Source organism: Fistularia commersonii, chromosome 34, assembly GCF_037954325.1.
Source record: "Fistularia commersonii isolate RoL2024-O1a breed Wild chromosome 34, RoL_Fcom_v1.0, whole genome shotgun sequence".
NCBI lineage: Eukaryota > Metazoa > Chordata > Actinopteri > Syngnathiformes > Fistulariidae > Fistularia > Fistularia commersonii.
Genome location: NC_141317.1, coordinates 3,859,524 through 3,879,528, shown reverse-complemented (window position 1 = coordinate 3,879,528; position 20,005 = coordinate 3,859,524). Strand labels below are relative to the sequence as shown.

At 42.3% G+C, this 20,005-nt stretch overlaps 1 protein-coding gene across 1 annotated transcript; it reads right to left on the bottom strand.

The window, feature by feature from the left end:
• Positions 1-4,841, bottom strand: dclre1b (DNA cross-link repair 1B). Its single transcript, XM_086141904.1, has 4 exons — positions 4,345-4,841; positions 4,085-4,250; positions 2,669-2,851; positions 1-2,571 (listed from the first exon to the last, which is right to left on the bottom strand). The coding sequence occupies exons 1-4, from the start codon at positions 4,540-4,542 to the stop codon at positions 1,307-1,309; spliced, it is 1,812 nt and encodes a 603-aa protein (XP_085998030.1). The 5' UTR covers positions 4,543-4,841; the 3' UTR covers positions 1-1,306.
• Between the last annotated feature and the right edge of the window lie 15,164 nt (positions 4,842-20,005).

Sequence of the window (20,005 nt, the reverse complement as noted above, 5' to 3'; positions counted from 1 at the left end):
TGCTGCAATACTTTAATAAACACCTTTTTTTTTGAATGAAGGCTAAACATTTTGACAGTGTCATCAGATGTCACATTTGATTTGCACATAAATTGTTTTTTTTTTTTTTAAATTACACTTAAATCATATACAGCACATGTATTACAAAATCCACTTTTGTTTCCTCACAGGAACCCAAGTCACGCAATGTTATTCTTCATGGCACAAGACCAGATTTTTTAGTAAATTGTCAGTACAAAAAAAATGTTTTTACTCTTAGTATCTGTACATATTAACATAAACATCTTCCTTTACTAATAATAAATGACAGTCTTCTCACCACATAAAACACAAAATGAGGCCTCTCAGTAGAAGACCCTGTTTGATAGAGATTTGGGATTAATACTTGATGACAGAATGAAGTGTTAATTTGACTGTAGACACTGATGGCTTGTTCACAATTCTTTTCAAAACACAGGAACATTGTGAAGCAGCAGATGAATTAATACAGTTAATAAACTTAGCCAAGTCAAATGTAATAATTGATTTTCTCCGAAAACTGGAACACTGGTTTTAATTGAAATCCTTTTGATTCTTTTTGCGAAATTAAAAAAAAAAAAAAAGGCACTGACGCAAAATGAACTGGAGTTGTAAAGAGAAATATGTTTGAAGGAGAAAAAAAAAAAACAATGACTTCAGAGCCATTACTCAACTCTCTCTGCTCATTTTAGCTTACAGACTGTGACTACTGTCAGACTGAGGCATTTATCTTACATAACACGTGCTGGAGTTTCAATGCATTTGGCGTCCCGCGACACTTTTGATTGGCGAAATTAAAGGAAAAGAAACGAAAGAAAAAGAAACTTTCCCTTTCAAGATAATTGGCTCTTACACAGGACATGAGTTAAAAAAAAAAGAGAACTGGCTAACGACTAAGGTTGTAGGGAGGTGGCTTAAAAAAACATTACAGATAAGTTGGCCCTTTTGCGCCACCCAAGGGCTGAAATTCGATTTTCATGCACTTCTCTTTGGGGAAAAAAAAAAAAAAAAAAAACAGGAAATGGGGAGAAGTACTTTCGAATTAGAGCTGTTCAGGATTATTGGTTCACGACGCCAAGCCTCACATTATCAAGGACACACACACACCGATTTTAAATAAACTGCACAAATGTGACATGTCTGCTCCTAGCAGCAACAAAAATGGGAGGAAAATGAAACACCTCGGAAAGGCACAAAAGACATAGAAGAAGTGTGGTAGACGTATAGTGCTCCACTTACTGTAACACAGGTGAACAAAAGGCAAAATAAAAAAACCTATATCAGCAAGTCACGGTATGTCATCGTCTGAAAGGCTGTCGACATTTGCGTCACAGACAGTAGAGGTTGTTTCCGCAAGGCTCATCTCCAGCAGCACAGAGCGCTCAAAGTCCTCATTAGTGAAAGGGAGATCCTTCAAGAGTCTGTTCTCGATCTCCTCCAGATACGCGTACGGGATTTCGGACAAGTCTTTGAACAAAGTGCGGGAACTGCTGCGAGGGCTGACCGAGGTCACGCTTCCGTTTTCGCCGTGGCCGTCATATTGAGTTGTGTGGCCGTTACTTTGCGTCACGTCTGCGTCATGGATACCTTGCCCATTGAAACGATTCATGCAAACGAGATTCGACAGCGTATAACTGTTGTGAAGGCTCCTCTCTTGTCTATCCTGGCTGCATGTTTTACTCGCCTCTGGCACATTAACTGCTCTGGCACTTTCATACGCAGCTACAGATTCAACTGGCCTCAAACAGGCCCGAGTGTTTGTCATGAGCTCCACAGGTCCAAAGTTGCTCTGTGTCAGTTGACTGAATGGCACAGACTGTTCCAAAAGCATTTCTTCTGAGACTGTCTGCACAATCCTGAGGCTCCATGGGTCAATAGGCCTTTTGGTTTTGTTTGGGGTGACTTTCGTGCTGAAGTCCACCAGGATATAGTCAGATTCTTTGTCACTGCTGTCCGTGTCCATCTCCTCGTCAGAAGCATCTGTGCTTTCCCTGCTGGATTTTTCAGGTGACTCAAAAACCACCCCTTTGGGAACAGGAGGGGGAACACATCTGCGGCGAAAGCTGCTGAGATCTGACAAGCTGGGGACGCTCTTGGTCTGCCTGGACATGGACTGTTGGACTGACTCGGGCACCAAGATTTCGTGATGTTTTTTCCTGGGCAGCAAGGCTGAAAGACTTCCAGGGATACATTTTCCTACAATGGGTATCAAGGTGGTGGGCTTGAGAAAAGACACAAACTCCGCCAGCTCCGTGTAAGATGAGTGGTCTGAGTACGGCACCACGTGGAGCTTTGGATGAAAGGACACCAGGGGTCTGCTGGTGGGCAAGATGGCCAGCGTGGGTTGCTCACTGTCCCATCGGCGCAAATTTGAGGATGTGATCACCGTCTGGTCCACAGCATGGATACGGCCCACTCCCGATTCAGTGGTGAAGACGTCCGGGAGCTCCAGGGCTTTGAGGGTCTCCATCTTTTCGACACTTACCTGGATCCAGGTTTTAAATTCCATTGCCAGCTCCACCAGCAGGGACTCCTTACCCAGTGAAAACAGACCTGATAGGTAGCACATAACAAGCCCTTCAGCGAAAGCCCATTTTAATTGATTTTTAAACATCCATTTGTTTTGGGGAGAAATTGTATGTATAAATACCTATGACAACATCATGATCCGGATGGCTGCGAATTAGCTCTTTGATTTGCTGAGTGGCTTGGTGTCTGCTGGGCAGGTTGCGGTTGGGGTCACAGTTGGTGTTGTCTAGGTACAGGACATCTACAGTGGCACTGGCTCTCACACACAGCTCACGCAGCATGGACGGACTGTATCTGAAGTCACCTGAAATCAAGAACAGGCCTTTGTTGACTTTCACTTTCCATCATACTAGAGATTAGAAATGTGCAAAAATAGTGGCATGCTATAGCTAGTTAAATAGGCTGTTGACATCAATATTAGAGGTGGGGGGGGGGACAAAAAAAAAAGAAAGTGAGAAATTACCCCAAAATGTTTTTTTTATATTGCAATATCTGCTGGGTATGCAATATCACTTGGGAAGCCTTTTACCAGTAACCAAATGAAATAAATCTGACAAAATTGCACATTTGATGATTTAAGTATAGATCTCCTTAAAATATTTTCCATATTTCTGTTTATGTAGTAAATGTTTTGGAACAACTTTGCTTTCATTCTGCTTCATTTTTTAGTAGCAGCTTAGTGATTCCTTGCTGAACCTTGCATTATTTTCAATTAATTATTTGCTGCATACTTTCTGATAAGTGTTTTGCTGATTGTCAAGGTGACAATTTTTTCTTGTGGTATTTTCCCTGATCAGAGGGGGGATTTGATTTTCTCATTAAGAAAATAGTCATTTGGCAAAGCCAATGAAATGAAAGTTCTGGATGTAGATAGTGAATCGGGGAATTGCAATTTACACTACAAATAAGATGATACAATCTATAAATCCATGTGGAATGTGGACTTGAAATATAAGTTTACTTTGAGCTAAGGTTGCCAGATATGGTAAAAGAGCCCTTGAGGCAGCTGCTGTTCAGTTGATGGAGCAAGCATCTTCACTGAGAAGGTTGGTGGTTCGATTCCCGGTTCCTCTAGTATGCATTCCCATCTAGATTAAGACATTGAATCCCAAGTTGCAATGGCATTGTTAGCACCTTGCATGATGGCTCTGCAGCCATTTGTAGGTGAAATGGTGCTTTCCACAATCTTGTACTTTCACAATCTTGCGTAAAGCACTTTGAAACTGCAAGGTGTGCAGCCCTGTATAAGTTAAGACGTGTCTGTGGAGGTTCTCAGTCATCCATGGCATGGTGAAATCTTGTCTTGGCAACTGGACTTGAATTTCTTCAAGAAGCCTCTCGGGTAAGGGGTGAAATGCCTTCAAGGGAAGAAATTAAAGTCCAGATGCCAAGACAAGAAGATTTAGATGAGAAAATAAGTTAAAACCATATACCATCTTTGGTCAATTGCTGATGGGACAAAGCCACCAACAACCTCCCAAATATCTGAGGCCTAATCACTGATAAGCAACATTTATATGTTTGTTGACACACTGACCAGTGTACAATATGGAGCCAAAGTAGCCCTCAAAGAGGAACATGACGGCCCCCGGACAATGGTTGGCATCCAGAAGTGTGACAGTCATTTTCTCCTTCCCGATATCGTCCAGCGGAAGAGAGTACGGTTCACCCAGCTCCAACGGGTGGATCCACTGTTCCTTAACCTGTTGGAGAAAGGAAGATAGAATAAATCAAGGATCAAAACAAACACATCCACTGTGCACGGATTTTAATGGTGTCAAACTGCTGGGCCCTTACATGCAGCTTGAGTGTGAGCAGCGTGGCAGTGACAGGCGAGCAGTAGATGGGTCTGTTGCTCCAGGTGGAGGTCAGGCCCACCGTGTGGTCGCTGTGCATGTGGGACAGGAAGAAAAGCCGAGTTCCCGGGCATTTCCGCACCTGCCAGAAGTCAACGGCCAGCGGAGTGTGTGGGATGACTTTACCGTTGACTGACATTCTGTCGCAGTCTATTTAATAAAAACTGCGACGGAAATAACGCGAAAGAGGAGGCGAAACCGGTAGCATGTGTGTAATAACTGAGAAACAAAGGGAGCTCTATAGCAGCTAGCTTAAACTACAGATCGACGAAATCCGACGAGCTAGTTTCGGTTACTACCCTGCGGCTGCACGCTCCCACCGTTTCACACAAGCGCCATTATTTCGGATTCTAAAAGGGAAACGTTTGCCACGGACGTGTCAAACAACGTCACATTTTCTAAACCGCGGCGCTGCCCGCCATTTCTGTTTTCAATTTTTCCAAGAGTTCCTCGCTTTCTTCTTCCCGGAAGCTTTATGTGTGTGTTCGTCCCCGCGCCGGCGCACTAGCGCCATCTAGAGGACAGTTTATGTATTGCATGCTCATCCTAACCCTGCTCTCCCACTGACCACTGAAGTAGAAGACTTTGACTTAGACTTTAACTTAATCCGACTAAATCGTCATTTTTGTGCCCTGCAGGTGTTTACTGAACGAAATTTCGTTTGCACAGGTATTCTTCTTCTTCTTCTTCTTTCGGCTTTTCCCGTTAGGGGTCGCCACAGCGAGTCAACTTTCTCCATCTAACCCTATTCTCTGTATCTTCCTCTCTCACACCAGCTACCTTCATATCTCATTACGTCCATAAATCTTCTCTTTGGTCTTACTCGAGACCTCTTGCCTGGCAGCTCCAATTCCAGCATCCGTCTACCAATATATTCACTATCTCTTCTCTGTACATGACCGAACCATCTCAGTCTGGCTTCTCTGACCTTCTCTCCAAAACATCGAACATGTGCCGTCCCTCTGATAGGTATTAACTTTACATTATCTGGATATAATTCATAGTAAAGCACAGGTAGGTAAGGTGCAAATGGTAGATATTGTAGTGAGTCATGAATGTTGGGGTTTATGTTGATGCTTGTTTTCTTTGGGGTTGTGGGGAATTTTGTCGGTGTGGTTTTGTGAATTCTTTTTTTTTTTTTACTTGGAACTGAGCGGGAACAGTTAGTTGTATTGCAGGCTTGTGTGGCGTGGCTGTGGCCAACAACAGCTATTGCTTATTAAACGGACATTGTACCAACAACCAGGTGTTTTCCCTGACTAAAACACTACAATATATAGTATTGTAGTGATTCACGAATGTTGGGGTTTGTGTTGATGCTTGTTTTCTGTGTGATTTGGGGGTTGTTGGGAATTTTGTGAATGTGGTTTGAGGGGCAATAAATTCTGTTGTTTTTTTTTTGTTTGTTTTTTTTAACCTGGAATTGAGAGGGAACAGTTAGTTGTATTGCAGTTACAATGACCAAAAGACAGGAGGCAGAGCTAGAGGTTGCAAAGATTAAGATGCTGAGGTTCTCTTTGGGGGTGACCAGGATGGATAGGATCAGGAATGAGTCTATCAGAGGAACAGCAAATGTTAGATGTTTTGGAGAGAAGGTCAGAGAAACCAGACTGAGATGGTTCAGTCATGTTCAGAGGAGGGATATTGAATATATTGGTAGACGGATGCTGGAATTGGCGCGGTCAGGCAGAGGTCTCGAGGAAGACCAAAGAGAAGATTTATGGAGGTAGTGAGAGAGGATATGAAGGTAGTTGGTGTGAGAGAGGAGAATACAGAGAATAGGGTCAGGTGGAGAAGGTTAATTCACTGTGGCAACCCCTGAAGGGAAAAGCAGAAGGAGAAGAAGAAGAGTTTGTTGTATTGCAGGCTTGTGTGGCGTGGCTGTGGCCAAAAACAGCTATTGCTCATAAAATAGACATTTTACCGTCACCCGGGTGTTTCCCTGACTAAAACTTTACAGCACGTATTTACAACAGCAAACAGCAGCAGTTTGGTGACGGAGAAGTTCTATGGCAGTGCAGTCAAGTAGCAGCAGTGTCATATGTACAAGAGAAAAAAATGTCACAATATGCATTTTCAGGTAAATAAATATACAAATATCTGATTGTATAACTATGCATAAAGGTGGAGTTTGGAAATAGAGCTGTAGTGGAGTAGTATGGCACTACAGTTTGATAGCAGCAGTGGGTTAAATGTACAAAGTGAAAATGACAAATGTCACAGCAGAGTAATATGCATTTTAAGGAATTTAATCATATAGATATCTGAATGTACAAATATGCTGAAAAAGAAACGTAACTGAACAGTGGGAATGTGTAGCAGCAGTCAGTAAATTTGAAGAGTGGCAATAAATGTGTTGATTCATTAGCTTTTTCAATTATTCATTTAAGAGCATATTGTTATCAGAGGACAAAAGCCCAACATTTAAATGTTACAGTGCGGTTACTTGGACATGCTTAAAAAGATTTAACCAGGCATCATATTAAAGAAGCGATTCATTTTTATTTGACAGTTTGTGTCTGCGACCCTGAGAATGTGTCCAAAGTCCCTCTATGCACAAAGATCTCAGTTGTGGTAATTTTGGGCAGTATTTTGAAGTGTCATCTACCTGACAACAGCTGGTGACATGTTCGTTATTGTATGACCATAGCGGGACTATCATTCAATCTCTACCTCCAACCGAATAATACACAATTGCAAAGACTAACTCAGAGGAAAAAAAAATCCATTAAATCTACAGCAAGTATGGGCTGCAATCATGTGTCAGTATGGAACCAACATTTCCGATGATTCGCAGCATCTTTTTGAATCTGCGCTTCAATGAATTAGGGCAACTCTGACACACTCTAATATAATGCACATTATTGAAATGTAACTTTTATTTTATTATTCAATCACTCTCTTTCTAACACTGAGTTGAAGTGTTTTGCACGGACTTGAGGTTTGACAAACATCAGGCCTAACATTTGCTAATCCATACGATCAAAGTGCAAGATGTGCCTCTTCAAGACGGAATTGTTAAATCTACAGTTGCTTAAGACGTATAAGTATAATATAGCAGATTTGCACTGAAACAAACAGAAATGCATGATACTCTCCAGAAGGTGGCACCACTGGAGAAGAAATAATTCTGTGTGCTTCGCTATCATTTTTTTTTTTATATGCGTGTTAAACAAAGAAAGGGTCAGCACAACATTTACTCTAAAATCATTGAGATGAAGACAATCATTTGCACCACAGATTCATCACAATTGCAGATATTACAAGCTTGCTTGCACATCTGCAGTTAACACGTGTTCATTATCTTGTAGTGCATTGCGCTATGATTTGTTTTTCCCTTTTTTCAGGATGGCATGATAAATGAATGGGACCTTTCAGATGGATGTGTTTGCTGTTCTTCTCCTGCTGAAAATAAGCCCAAAGCTGTGCATTATGTAAGATAGTGTTCGGTTGACTGAGGTGGTTTGATGGATCGCTTCATCTTGCCAGCAAGCTAATAAACAGTATTAATTTTGAGATTAACAATACTGTATTTAACTCTCTCGTAACACTGTCTAGAATTCCTTCATTAGTCTTTCTCTCATTTTAGTCGGGAGAGAGGTATGGTAACCACAAAAGGGGGATGTTGCTATGGTGACAGTGACCTACAGTAGTACCCCTCCCCCCACTTTTGCACACAGCTCACTTTTCTGGATAATACCTGCAAATTCCTCTCTTATCACACAACATGAGTCCACTGCTTATTTCCAGAAGTACATTTATCATACTATGCTTTGCTTCACAGTTAATTATCTGACTCCTCGACACATGCATGCACACAGATACACGTGCGCACGCGCACACACACTCACACACACACACACACACACATACACATACACACACATACTGGAGATTAAATTAACTATGCTGGTGATTAACTGAACAGAAGTGGGTTGAGCTCACTTAAGGAAACTCATAGCCTACTTTGTGAAAAGTTGCATGGTTGGTTGGGCATGTGATTAGTGCACGCTGCATGAAACACCTACGTGCAGGCAAGGGTGAACAAGAAATTAATTTCAGCTTTTGTTACTGATACTTGATTAAATTCATAATGACACATCACTCTCCAGTGCTTTTCAAATTAAATAAAAATCACACTACTTAATTTACATGAAGTTATCATTTATGTATTGAACCAGATGGCGATTGTGGTCACACTTTGTACATGCAGAACATGGCATTATTATTAACGTTGGTTTAATGTACATCGATTAATCCAGATGGCTTTATTTAATCAAGAACAGAAATTTGCATAGAAAATACAGTGTTTGGGTTGCTATCAGGGACGTTTAGGTTTCAGGTTCATGCCAACAGCTTTAAAATGAATAATATAGAAGACTCAACTGCAGAAGAACACTTGGTGTCATTTAAATTGTCTGGTACTTTTTCAAATACACAGGTTCCGCGGTCAGTGCACTCAGGAGGGAAACAAGAATAACAAAAGCAGCAGCACTATGTTTCATTCATTGAGTTAAAGGTTGCTCAGGTCAGGAGGATGAGTTGCCTCCTGTCATTTTGTTATTCAGAGAGAGAAAAAAAAGTGCTGTCAGACAAAAGCCGTGATGCCAAGAAGGCAGATGGTAGGCACAGTCAGTGATACCACAGCCCCGCTTTCAATGCACCACATGAATGTCTGCTGCATTACATGAGTTTTCACCTTTGTAAACTTTCTGGGGAGTAGATTGTAAGTTACGCTGGCTCAAATTTTTCTGATGGTCTCAACAGTGACTATTGTTACAATTTTTTTTCCACCATAAAAAAATGCACAGCGAAAAAAATCGATAAACCTGCTCATTGCTGCAGTGCAGTTTAAGGATCAGAAGTGTAACATGCATTATTTCCATTGCTTTGAATCCATAGGCGGTGACAGCTCTGCTTCTTACATCATGTGCTGAATGAACACTCCTGTGGTGATATTTATAAACACATGTGAGCAACCAATGATTCCCCTTCAGGGTTAATAGCAAGTTTTTGGGAATATATATTTCCATCCACTTATTCCATCTATCTGTGTTCATCATTCTGTCATCCGACCTCCTCCATCTCTACGAGACTATGTAGCTATTTTGCTTTCTTAACTTCATCCCTTTTCACACTGTCATTTCCACTTGCCTTTTCATGATTTGCCTCTTTGTATTCTTGCTGTCTGTCCTTTTGTTATGCTGAGACACACACACACAAATGCACACAGCAGAGCAGCTGCATTACTGTCAAGCTCTCTTTACAGTCAGTCTCGTTGACCATGTTGTTTTTGTCAGAGGAGGGATTGCTGCTTTTTCTTGCCACGCCTCGAACTGTCGCATGCTGCAATGTAATTCGGGTCGCAAGATTCATCTGATTCTTCCACTTATCTGATTGTTTCAGTTCATTAGACTTCAGGAGAGGCTAAGTGCTGTTTCATGCAGGAAGCCTGGTAAAGATCTTGCACAGATAAAAGGTTGGCATTTTAAATAGGTTGAGCCGTGCATAACAGTATACATGAAGCGGGCTGTCACGGCAACCCTTCATACTGAGAAAGGATGGCAGTAATTGTCTTCCTGCAGAGCCCCAGGTAATTTTGTATTTCTGTCGGGAAGACAACCGTGGGACAAATACAGAGGGCAAAAGATGAGAACTCATAAACTCTACCTTTCTAACGAGAACCTCAAGAGACAAATAATGCATGACCCAATTTATCAGCTCTATCTGTCATTTTTAGGCCTCACGACATAGATCAGCTGGATTACAGGAAGACACAAGCGAGCCAGGAACAGGAAGGAATCAGCGGTGTAGCACAGGCAGTCAGAAGACAAGATGGCAAAAGAGGCACACTATGTGCTGACCATGATCTGGCACTGAGAAGCAAAGAGCTTAAGCACAGCTTGAGGAAAAATTGTCCAGCAGCATACCTGTTTCAGCTATCTTACCTGCGGGGGAAGAGAACTCAGGAAATACGGTCTGGAACACAGCAGGCTGGGCGTTGACAGTGGGAAAAACAATTTTCGAAGGAACTCCATGCAGATGGAAGACCTGTATCAAGAGGTCAGCGTTCTCTGTAGCTGTAGGTAATTGGTGAAAGGGAGGAAATGAACGCACTTGGAGAATCATTCCACAATGGTGAAAATGATGTTAGCCTCAGGAAGAAGTCCAGACACCAAATCTGTAGTGATTTGTGACCTGGGATGGGAGAGACAACAACAAGCCAGCTGGACATTGGTGTGAGGCCTTACTCCTGGCGCAATCGGCAAATCAGCAATGAACTCACGAGTAGCGATGAACTCACGTCGGCTTGGGAAACTGAATTTGATGATAACCCGGATAACATTTCGACTTGCTGGAATTACCCTGCCGAAAGACTTGGGAGTGGAAGGGCTCAGGGATGAGTCGATGATCTGAAGGGCCGTTTCCTGGATCTGGTTGTGTTTGAGGTTTGCAGATGGACGAGTAAATTTGTGATGAGACAGCCTCGATCTCAGATGTGAAAGCAGATTTCAGACAGCGAGAATGTCAATGAACGCTCCAGCTCGATGGAATTCGACCTCCAGTCAATATAAGGGTTATACAGCCGAAGCCAGGGTAAACAGAACTACTGGAGAATTTGGAGACTGGATAAACAAAAATTTGAGTTGTTTGCGGAAGCTAGTAAAGCTACCATCTGCCACCAGGAGGATCTCGACTGTCATCATCCATTTTTTGCCAGACTACCCATGCCAAGCCTTCGATGGTTGACAGGTTCCTGACTCCCTGTTGACCTGTCCCCAGGGACTGCATAAGTCCCTTTTCACTGACCTACTAACTGACCGGGCACAGTAAGTGAGCCCGGGATAATTCACATCCAACACCAGGACAATCACCGTTGGTGCAACCCTAAGGGTGCGTGCACTCCCCACTGCTCTTCACTTTCTACATCAATGAATGCGCATCAAGGGACCCATCCGTCCAATTCTCAAAGTTCGCAGAGGACACAGTAATCGACCCCCGGAGCCGGTGTCAAGTGCACAAAAAAAAGAGGTTGAACAGCTCGCCCTCTGGTATGGCTGAATGTATGGCTCCAACCTGGAGCTAAAGTCTAACCCATAATAAACTGCACTATGGTTGCTGCAGAAACCTGCAGGTTTCTTGAAACCATCATTTCCCAGGACAGGAAGTGATCATCCGACGTAGACGTGTTATCTAAAGGGATAAGCTTTCTGCACCAGGTCAGCAAGTTCAATAGTCTCACTAGCAACGGATTGAGTTTTACACTGCTGTCATCCAGTTTGTTCTATGCACCTCCATGATTGTCTGGTTTGGTTCAGCCACCAAACAGGAAAGAACCGCTTGGAATGAACAGTGAAGGCATGGATTCCTTAGGGAGTTTTTTTTTTTCTTAAATGCCATGTTAACTGGTGTTTGATCAACTACCTGCAACTTACCCGTCAGATAAGCCGGAGATTTATTTTATTATGGGGATACTGCTAAGAGCAGCTCAGTGAGCGTGTCAATCACAAGGGTTGGACTCACGGTTTATTCAAGAAGGAGATCATCTTTGACCATCCGGTGCGGGAGAAGGAGGCAGCAGTGAGATTACTAAGTGTATGTCAGGCAACACAGTCTGCTACTGCTGTTGCCATTGGTTTCAAAATCTTGGCAGTCGAGTCTGGATGGAATGAAGTAGCGGCTCAGGTAGGTCTTGATCAGGGATTGAATGAGGTTCTGAAGGATGAGTTGGCAGCAAGGGACCAACTGTATATTGAGAGTCTCTGGTTACCCTCACAGTTGGCTGGGAAATTAATTTCAAAGTCAACTTTTTTGTTTCTCTTCCAATCAGTATCATCTTAGTATAACTGAAAACCAGCTCATAAGCTTCTGCAACCTCTCCACCTGACCCCCTGAACACAGCATATCCAACTTTATATCTGATTTTTTGTGTCATATCAACCAACTCTAGCTTTTCCTGCCATCATCTCAATATTGAGTTCCAGGCTCTTGCCTTTCCTCTTCTCTCTCTGTAACCGAACACACCTTCTTCGTGTCCTTCACCGACCCACTGTTGTCCAATTTCCACTGGTACCCTGTGGGTTATCGGCATCTATGACGGTCATTTTTAACCCCAGCCTCGACCAAACCGGTACAGGAGTTGTAGGTAAAATTTGTATATTTGGTTTTTGGGCCAGTAGCCCTTCCTCAAGCAACCCTCCGCATTTATCCAAGCTTGAGAACGGCCTAGAAAGATACCGGCTTGTGCTTCCCTGGGGCTGCATTATGTTTCACCCATACAGAAGATTGAAATTGCGTTTCTCCAGGACCCACAGTGCAGTACCAAAAAAAAAATGTCACGGAAAACAATGACAAAGGTTATTGAGAAAATCCGAAAAAAAAAAAAGGGCAAGTGTTTTTAAGTGACAGCATTAAAAAAAAAAAGCGCAGATGCAGGGTACAGTGCAATTTGCGAGCAGAGCAGGGAGGGAGTTGAGCTTCCTGACAGCCTGGTGGATGAAGCTGTCCTTGAGTTTGCTGGTCCTGGACACCAGACTCCGCAGTCTCCTCCCCGATGGCAGAAGACTGACAAAGTTGTGAGACGGGTGGGAGGGATCGCCCGCAATAGGAGGGAGGAAAGAAGGACACCAACAATCTTCTCAGTTGCTCTCAATATGCGCTGGAGGCTTTTACAGCAGGAAGCAGTACAGTCGCCATACCATGCTATGATGCAGCTGGTCAGGATGCTCTCAATGGTGACAGAATTTGTAAGCAGAAATATACAAGTAGTAGGATAAAACACAATTCTCTGGGACAGCGAGAAACCACAGCATGCGCACAAGCTACCATCTTGGAAAGGGATTTTAGAGAGACAAGTGCGCAGTCCTCTTACCGCTGGCATCTTCTCCTCAACACCCTCATGGGGACCTCAACCTCTGAGTCTGCTCCCCTGGGTTTCCCCCGTCACCTTCACCCTGGACGGTTGAGCTGACACAGCCAGGTCTTTCCAAACTAGCTCCTGCACCACATGGAGGCCACTCCTTGAAGAGATGCTCGCTGAAGGGGAACGGGCTCATCAGTGGAACAGGGAACCCTGCTGACCCAAATGTCCTTCTCTCCCCTCCACCTGACTGCTTCGTTGGTCAGACCCGATAAGACTCTTACCATTCAAATGTTCCTTGACACTGACGGTAATTTTCATGAATGACAATTTGGTTCATCATGCTGGCGTTCCAACAACCCCCCCTCTCAGAGTCCTCCTGTAGAAGAAATCAGAAGACGGACTGACACAAGAGACGATGAGAGTGTGCGCTGAGCACTGGGACGCAGGGAGTTTAAGTGCACCGGGACTGTTGACAAGAGATAGGAAACAGGTGTGCAGCAGCCCACCTGCGGGGTGGCGGGAACGCAGATGAGAGAAAAACAAGAAATAAGGCCATGAATGCGCCGACCTGGGCTGCTGCGACTGTATCAGTCCGTCATCATAGCGAACGTAGATCAAACAGGGAAACTGACTTATGGATATTGGTCTCCCGCCTCACAAGATAGAGTACTTTTGATACGTATGTGGGCTGCTCTATTCTAAATGAATAGATAAATAAATAAGTGGTTGACACTTGGGAGTATAAAAGTGATTCAAGCAAAATACACCGCCTTTACACATCTGAATTGCAATTCTTGTAAGTCGCTTTGGATAAAAGCGTCTGCCAAATAACTGTAATGTACTGTAATTTTGAAGCAGTTCTACATCAAGATTATTACCTTTTTAATAAAAAAAAAAAAAAAAATTAGCTTAAATGATTGATTTGTTATTAGTGTAAACCCTAGACTTGTTTATGGTCTTTACAGGACAGAGTTCACCAGCCCGCTGTCATTTTACGAAGCATAATAAAAAATATCCAGTTATGGCAATGTCCACTGTACGACACATGCATGTATAGCTGAATCTATTTTAACTAACGAAAATAAACCTTTATGAACTCGTTTTTAAACAGAACTAACACTCGGGCATTTCAAATAGTTAAGGTTTTTTTTTTTTTAATTTAGGAGTGACATTCTGAAACAGCAATCTATTTGAGAGTGCTGAGAAATGAGCAGTAGTAACAGAGAAAAGAAGCAGTGCTGACCCTTACACTAGACCAGCAGTCGGGAAGCTATGGCTCGCAAGACGTATATGGCTCTTCCGGTGACGGCATATGGCTCCGGGACAATTTTGAGTTGAAAAAGAAAAAAAAATCAGTCTGGAACTGATTTTAAAATACTTGTGATATTTCTGCATAATACTGTGTCATATTAAAGTAAACAGAAATTAGTTTTGAGGATTAATTTCACGGGTCACCCGTCGGTCGGGTCGGGGACCATTGGCTTACGAGCACGATCGGGTCATTGTTAAGGGGAAGAAATTAATTTTATCAGATAGCCAAGTAGTTTATCCGCATCAACCCTCGTAACGGAAAAGATGGCGAAAAGAAAAAAAAGATGATGATTACCGTGCATTCCAGGCTGCGTGGACGGAGGAATTTGCATTTGGATCGGTGGTACGTCTAATATGGAATGATGAAATTGTATCGATGAAACGGTCAAATATAAAGCGGCACTTTGAACAAATCCATGCAGCACCAAAGACCGCATTAAATGTAAGACATATTTAATTTATTATACGTTGAAAATACTACATGGCTCTCGATGAAATATATTTAGATTTATTTGGCTTTTATGGCTCTCCCAGTCGAAAAAGGTTCGCGACCCCAGCACGAGACTATAATAAAATACATTATGCATAATTGATCATAAATGCCCAGAAGAACATGCCACATAGGGCTATTATGTATTTTTGTTGTAACAATGTGCATGTCAAATTTTGTGCATTATGCATTTGTTTAAGGAAGGTAGAAAAATAACTATTTGACCGCTACTGCTTCCTTTCTCCTGACACAGATTCTCTGTCACGCAGCCCGGTGGGTTTGGAGGCCGAGCGAGCGCTCCGTTGTTTCCGTGGGTGATCGCAAGTGTGAGTTTTATTTTGTTGGGTAGTTGCCGACAGCGACCTTGAAGGGTTTGGCACTGAGCAGCTGCAGAAAAAGAGGGGGATGCGGGGTTGGGTAACATTGTTTAGACGTATTAAACTCTGTCTGGAAAAGCTGTCATATGTCAGAGCCATTTTGTTCCACTGCTAATTAGGTAGCAGAGGCCGACGTGCACACCCACAGCAGGCCTGAGGCTCAGACTGGATGTATTCATTTGATGTGAATATCCCCTGTGAGCTTTGCCTGCAGTTTATTAAGGGGGCAAGCCATCATGGTTGGGAGTATCCAGGTATGGGGTTGTCAATCTGTGTAAAGCTTCCTGGTAACAACTCCTCATTAAATGGCTTGTAATAACTACGCTGTAACACAGCCATGCTGGTGAATTCATCCTTGTAACTGTTGCTGAAGATTGATTTGCAATGCATTAGACAGTGGCAGTATTCTCTAAGGGCCGCAAGGCAATCAATACACTTTCCCTGCAGTATTTATTTCCTGAGTTAAAGCGGCTGCAAGATCATTTCCGAACAGACTTGTGATGATTCAGGGTGTTTATAGTTAGAAGGCCTTTAAACTGTAAACTGCGGGGCAATGATCGGCGGGTTCTTTGTCCGCGGGAACTGTGAAGTTGAATAAATAAATACAAAACACGGGATGAGCACGACTCCCGTGAGAAGAGGCAACGGAGGAGCTCGCGTTGAGTCTTTAATAAGTTTGTGGAAGACGGCTAGAGCACCGCAGCTCAAGTGACGTTGTTTTTTCATTTCAGCAGTAGAGCTGAAAAAGCATTCGCTGTCCTCTGTCAAAATATGAATATCCCGGGTGATTTCAGGAAAATGGCAGCCATTACGAATGGAAGTAGACACGGTCGTGGTCGGTAGCACACAACTGCCTGGGGAATCCAGGAAATGTAGCATGCTTATCATCAAAACATCATTCAACTGCCCCCCCCCCTCCCCAAACACACACACACACACACACACAAACACACACTCGCCAATGAATATAATGTCCCAACACACAAAACCCTCAAGCTTTTGTATTAAAAAATTGAAAAATCAATAATCCAATAGGGGTTGTACAAGACGTTGGCTACAGAAACTGGAGCCAATCTATCTTAGATTACACTGCAAACAAAGATGTGCAGGATTTAGTGAAGTCAATTTCAGCGGATACAGAAGGGGAACTTCACGTCTGCTTTTTGGCCGACCTACTTTTTTGTTTTGCTTTTGTTATCATTTTTGAAATTGTGGATTCACATGGTGCAATTGGTTCGCACTCAAACGATGCTCCAGTTGGGTTTACATGAAAGACACTTCTGTCTTCCTTCCCTGGATGCTGCTCTTCTATCTTTTTTTTTTCTTCTTTTTCTTCCTCTTCTCTCTGTTTCTTTTCTCTGTTGTCTTATCCAACCTGAACCTTTTCATCTGGCTTCACAGTTGTCTCAGCACAAGGATTTGCAATTTACTTTTTAATATTCCCACAGCCAAATTTATACTGTTTCATCACACATTAATTGCGATAGAGCTAATTAAAAAAGATGAAAAAGCTTGCATGGTGCTGTATGCTGCAACAGACTACAAAGGTTTTTTAATAATTCTAAACAGACTTTGACCCGCTCCAATTTTTTTAAGAAAACCTGAGATAATTTAATGCACAATATATGTTATCTGCAGTAATTAGCAAATTAGGATGATTTAATGATTTCCTATTGTAAATATATTGTTGCAAAAAAATTTTGATCCGAAAAGTTCCCTTTGATTCTGTCTCTCTTCGAAAAGCAGCAGAAAATTCCGTGTCAAAGAGGCGTACGCTCAGTCCGCGCTACCGGCATACATTTCAAAAACATTCGGTTGCTGTCGCCACAGAGACAGGAATTAATGAAAAATGCTCTTTTATCCAATCTGTTTTCTGCCGCAGCCAGATGCCAATATTTAATACTCATGCACAAACTGCTCAGGAGCAATTGCAGCCGGTGTAAAGCCAGGTGAACCGGTACCTGTGTGCACAATTTTACGGACAACTGAGGAAGCTGACAGGACTGTTTTAAAGGTCATGCAATGGAGTTTTTTTCAGACAAAAGTGGGCGAGGAGTCTCTAGTTTGGCCTTTTTTTTTACAGGTATAAATACTCAAGTGTACATGTTTCTTCTCCAGGATCCTTCTACATGGCACATTAGTCCTATCGTCTAAAGCCTATAATGTTATGTTGCCTATTGTGCAAGTTTTTTTTTTCTTTTTTGTTGCTGTGCAATGAATGAACTGAAAAGACGTCTTTACTGTATTTAACATTCAAGGGTATTGACTATTGACAGATACTGCATGGATAGATTAGGCTATTCCACATTGCCCGTTTGCTAATTTGTCTCCATTAACTGGAGTGGAAAAATCATTAATGTCCTTGATGCACAAAACAACATCGCCATTGAAAAATAAGATAGAGTCACTACCATTCTCATGTGATGACACTAAAATCAGAACCGAAGAAGTCTCTCGGATGAGGGATGAAACATCTCTAAGTGAAGAAATTCAAGTCCGGTCGCCAACACAAAAAGATTTCGACAAGAATTCACCATGACCTGGATGACTGACAACCTCCACAGACATGACACTAAAAACGGAATAGTTTGGGGGGGCTTTAGAAACAAAATGATTTAAAATGAAAATTTGCTGTGTTGCATTTGACTGCGTACTGTTATGTATAAGCAAACCGTGTGAATTGGCCACGGCTGAGCCAAAGCCATGAGGCAACATAGGCAATCGCTAAGGGCGCTGTGACCTCCGGGGGGCGCCACACAACGGGAAAAATTTATTTTCAATATAAACACAGGAAAAGCTAAAATTGATTCAATGCAAAGCAACTAGCAAATTACTTGAAAATTAATATTACTACACATGATTATATTATAAATAAGTCATGCTCTCCTCCGGCTGTTTGGTACCTGCTTGCTCTCAGTTGGTGGAGGGACGAATTTATCAATGTGACAAATTTTGTGTTTTATAATTAATAACTGTTATCATTTATTCGCTAATTGACAGGATTTTTATTTTGTGGTCATGTTATACATATTGTATATATTGTATTTCAGATTTTTTTGTAGTTATTTGTAATTTGTCAACCATGCAAATGAGATGACATGTTAGGATAAAATGACAAAAACAATGCCATTACATTTCTTCTGCTATATGTAAATCGGCAATGGCCACATAAAATCATGCAAAGGGCGCCATACTGGGTAGGGCCAGCACTGAACCCCTATTCAACATATAAATTAGATTTCTGCAGACATATCCTCCAAACTCTAAGAGTAAATTTATTCAGAAAAGTGATGTCCCTAAATGAGACTGAACAGCTGGCCAACATTTGTTTTCGTGACACTGAGTGTATCAAACTTCGAACTAGCCAAGAAACTTCCACCAGGATGCTGCTGCAAATGATGCAGACTACTCAGAACAAATTAAATAATTAGTCATGGTCTTGTATTGTAGCTCCTATATGCATATACAATGCTACACAATCATAAACAATATAATAAGCATCTGTATAAACAAAACATGATAGTAGATAAATCCGCCGCTTTGATTTTGCTGCAGTCAAATGTGAACCATACTCAGAAATGCTGACAAGAGAAGTAGGGCACGTAGCTGCAACACTAAAGTGGACGTTGTCAGCAAAGGCAAACCGCTTGTTTTCTCCGTGAGGGCTTTTTCTGCAAGGCGATGAGTCGTACCGAGTCAAAGCGTCGCAGAGAAAACAGATTCAATCGTCTGTTTCGCAGATTTTTGCAAACAATCAAAAACACAGCCAATCTCTATCTGCTTCCAGCTAATCTGTGTTTTCTGCATTTGCTTCATTGTTTGCAGACAGCAATAATCTCATTACCATTTTATGAGGCCCAGTTGACAAAAAGTGAGAGAGAGAGAGAGAAAGAGAGAGATATCTACGCTTAGAAAATGAGTTGATGCGAATTACCTCAAAGCAGGACTCGCGCAGTCTGTGGAGATATTTTTAGTGTGATGCTGCAGGGACTGAGTTCGAGACTAAAGAAGAAATCTATGAAATCTTAGAAGTTCCCTGCGGAGCATGAAACGGGATGGAGAAGTATGGAGATGACTGACCCTTAATGCGACGCGCTTCTTTGTTTGTGTGCAATCATTGGAGGAAAGACAATCTAACTTTACAACATTCGCTCGGCATTTTAGCAGAAAAAGAGACAACTCTGGAGAGTATAATGACTGCAGCAGGCGAAAAAAAAATTGCATTTTAAACGCAGCGTCTCTTTTGTGTTGAGATTGAATCACCAGAGGGAGCAATATTTTTAATAAGGTAACCGAGGTCTTGTGGTTTCGCAGCGTGTAATTATTTCGTTGAGGTCGTAGCCTCGAATCTTTATTACCTTACCGCTCACCTGCAAACTGAAACAACCTGCGCTGATAGTTTCGGGCTGCTGCATACTGAGGAGGGGAAATGAACGGAGGTGTGGGAAAAAAAAGGTCAGTGAGCTGAAAAAAAAGCACATGTGCAAGCGTGGTGGGGTTGTTAGCCTTATCAGGACACGTGGAAAGGCGGCTAATTGTTACATTGTCAGATTGGGGGGAG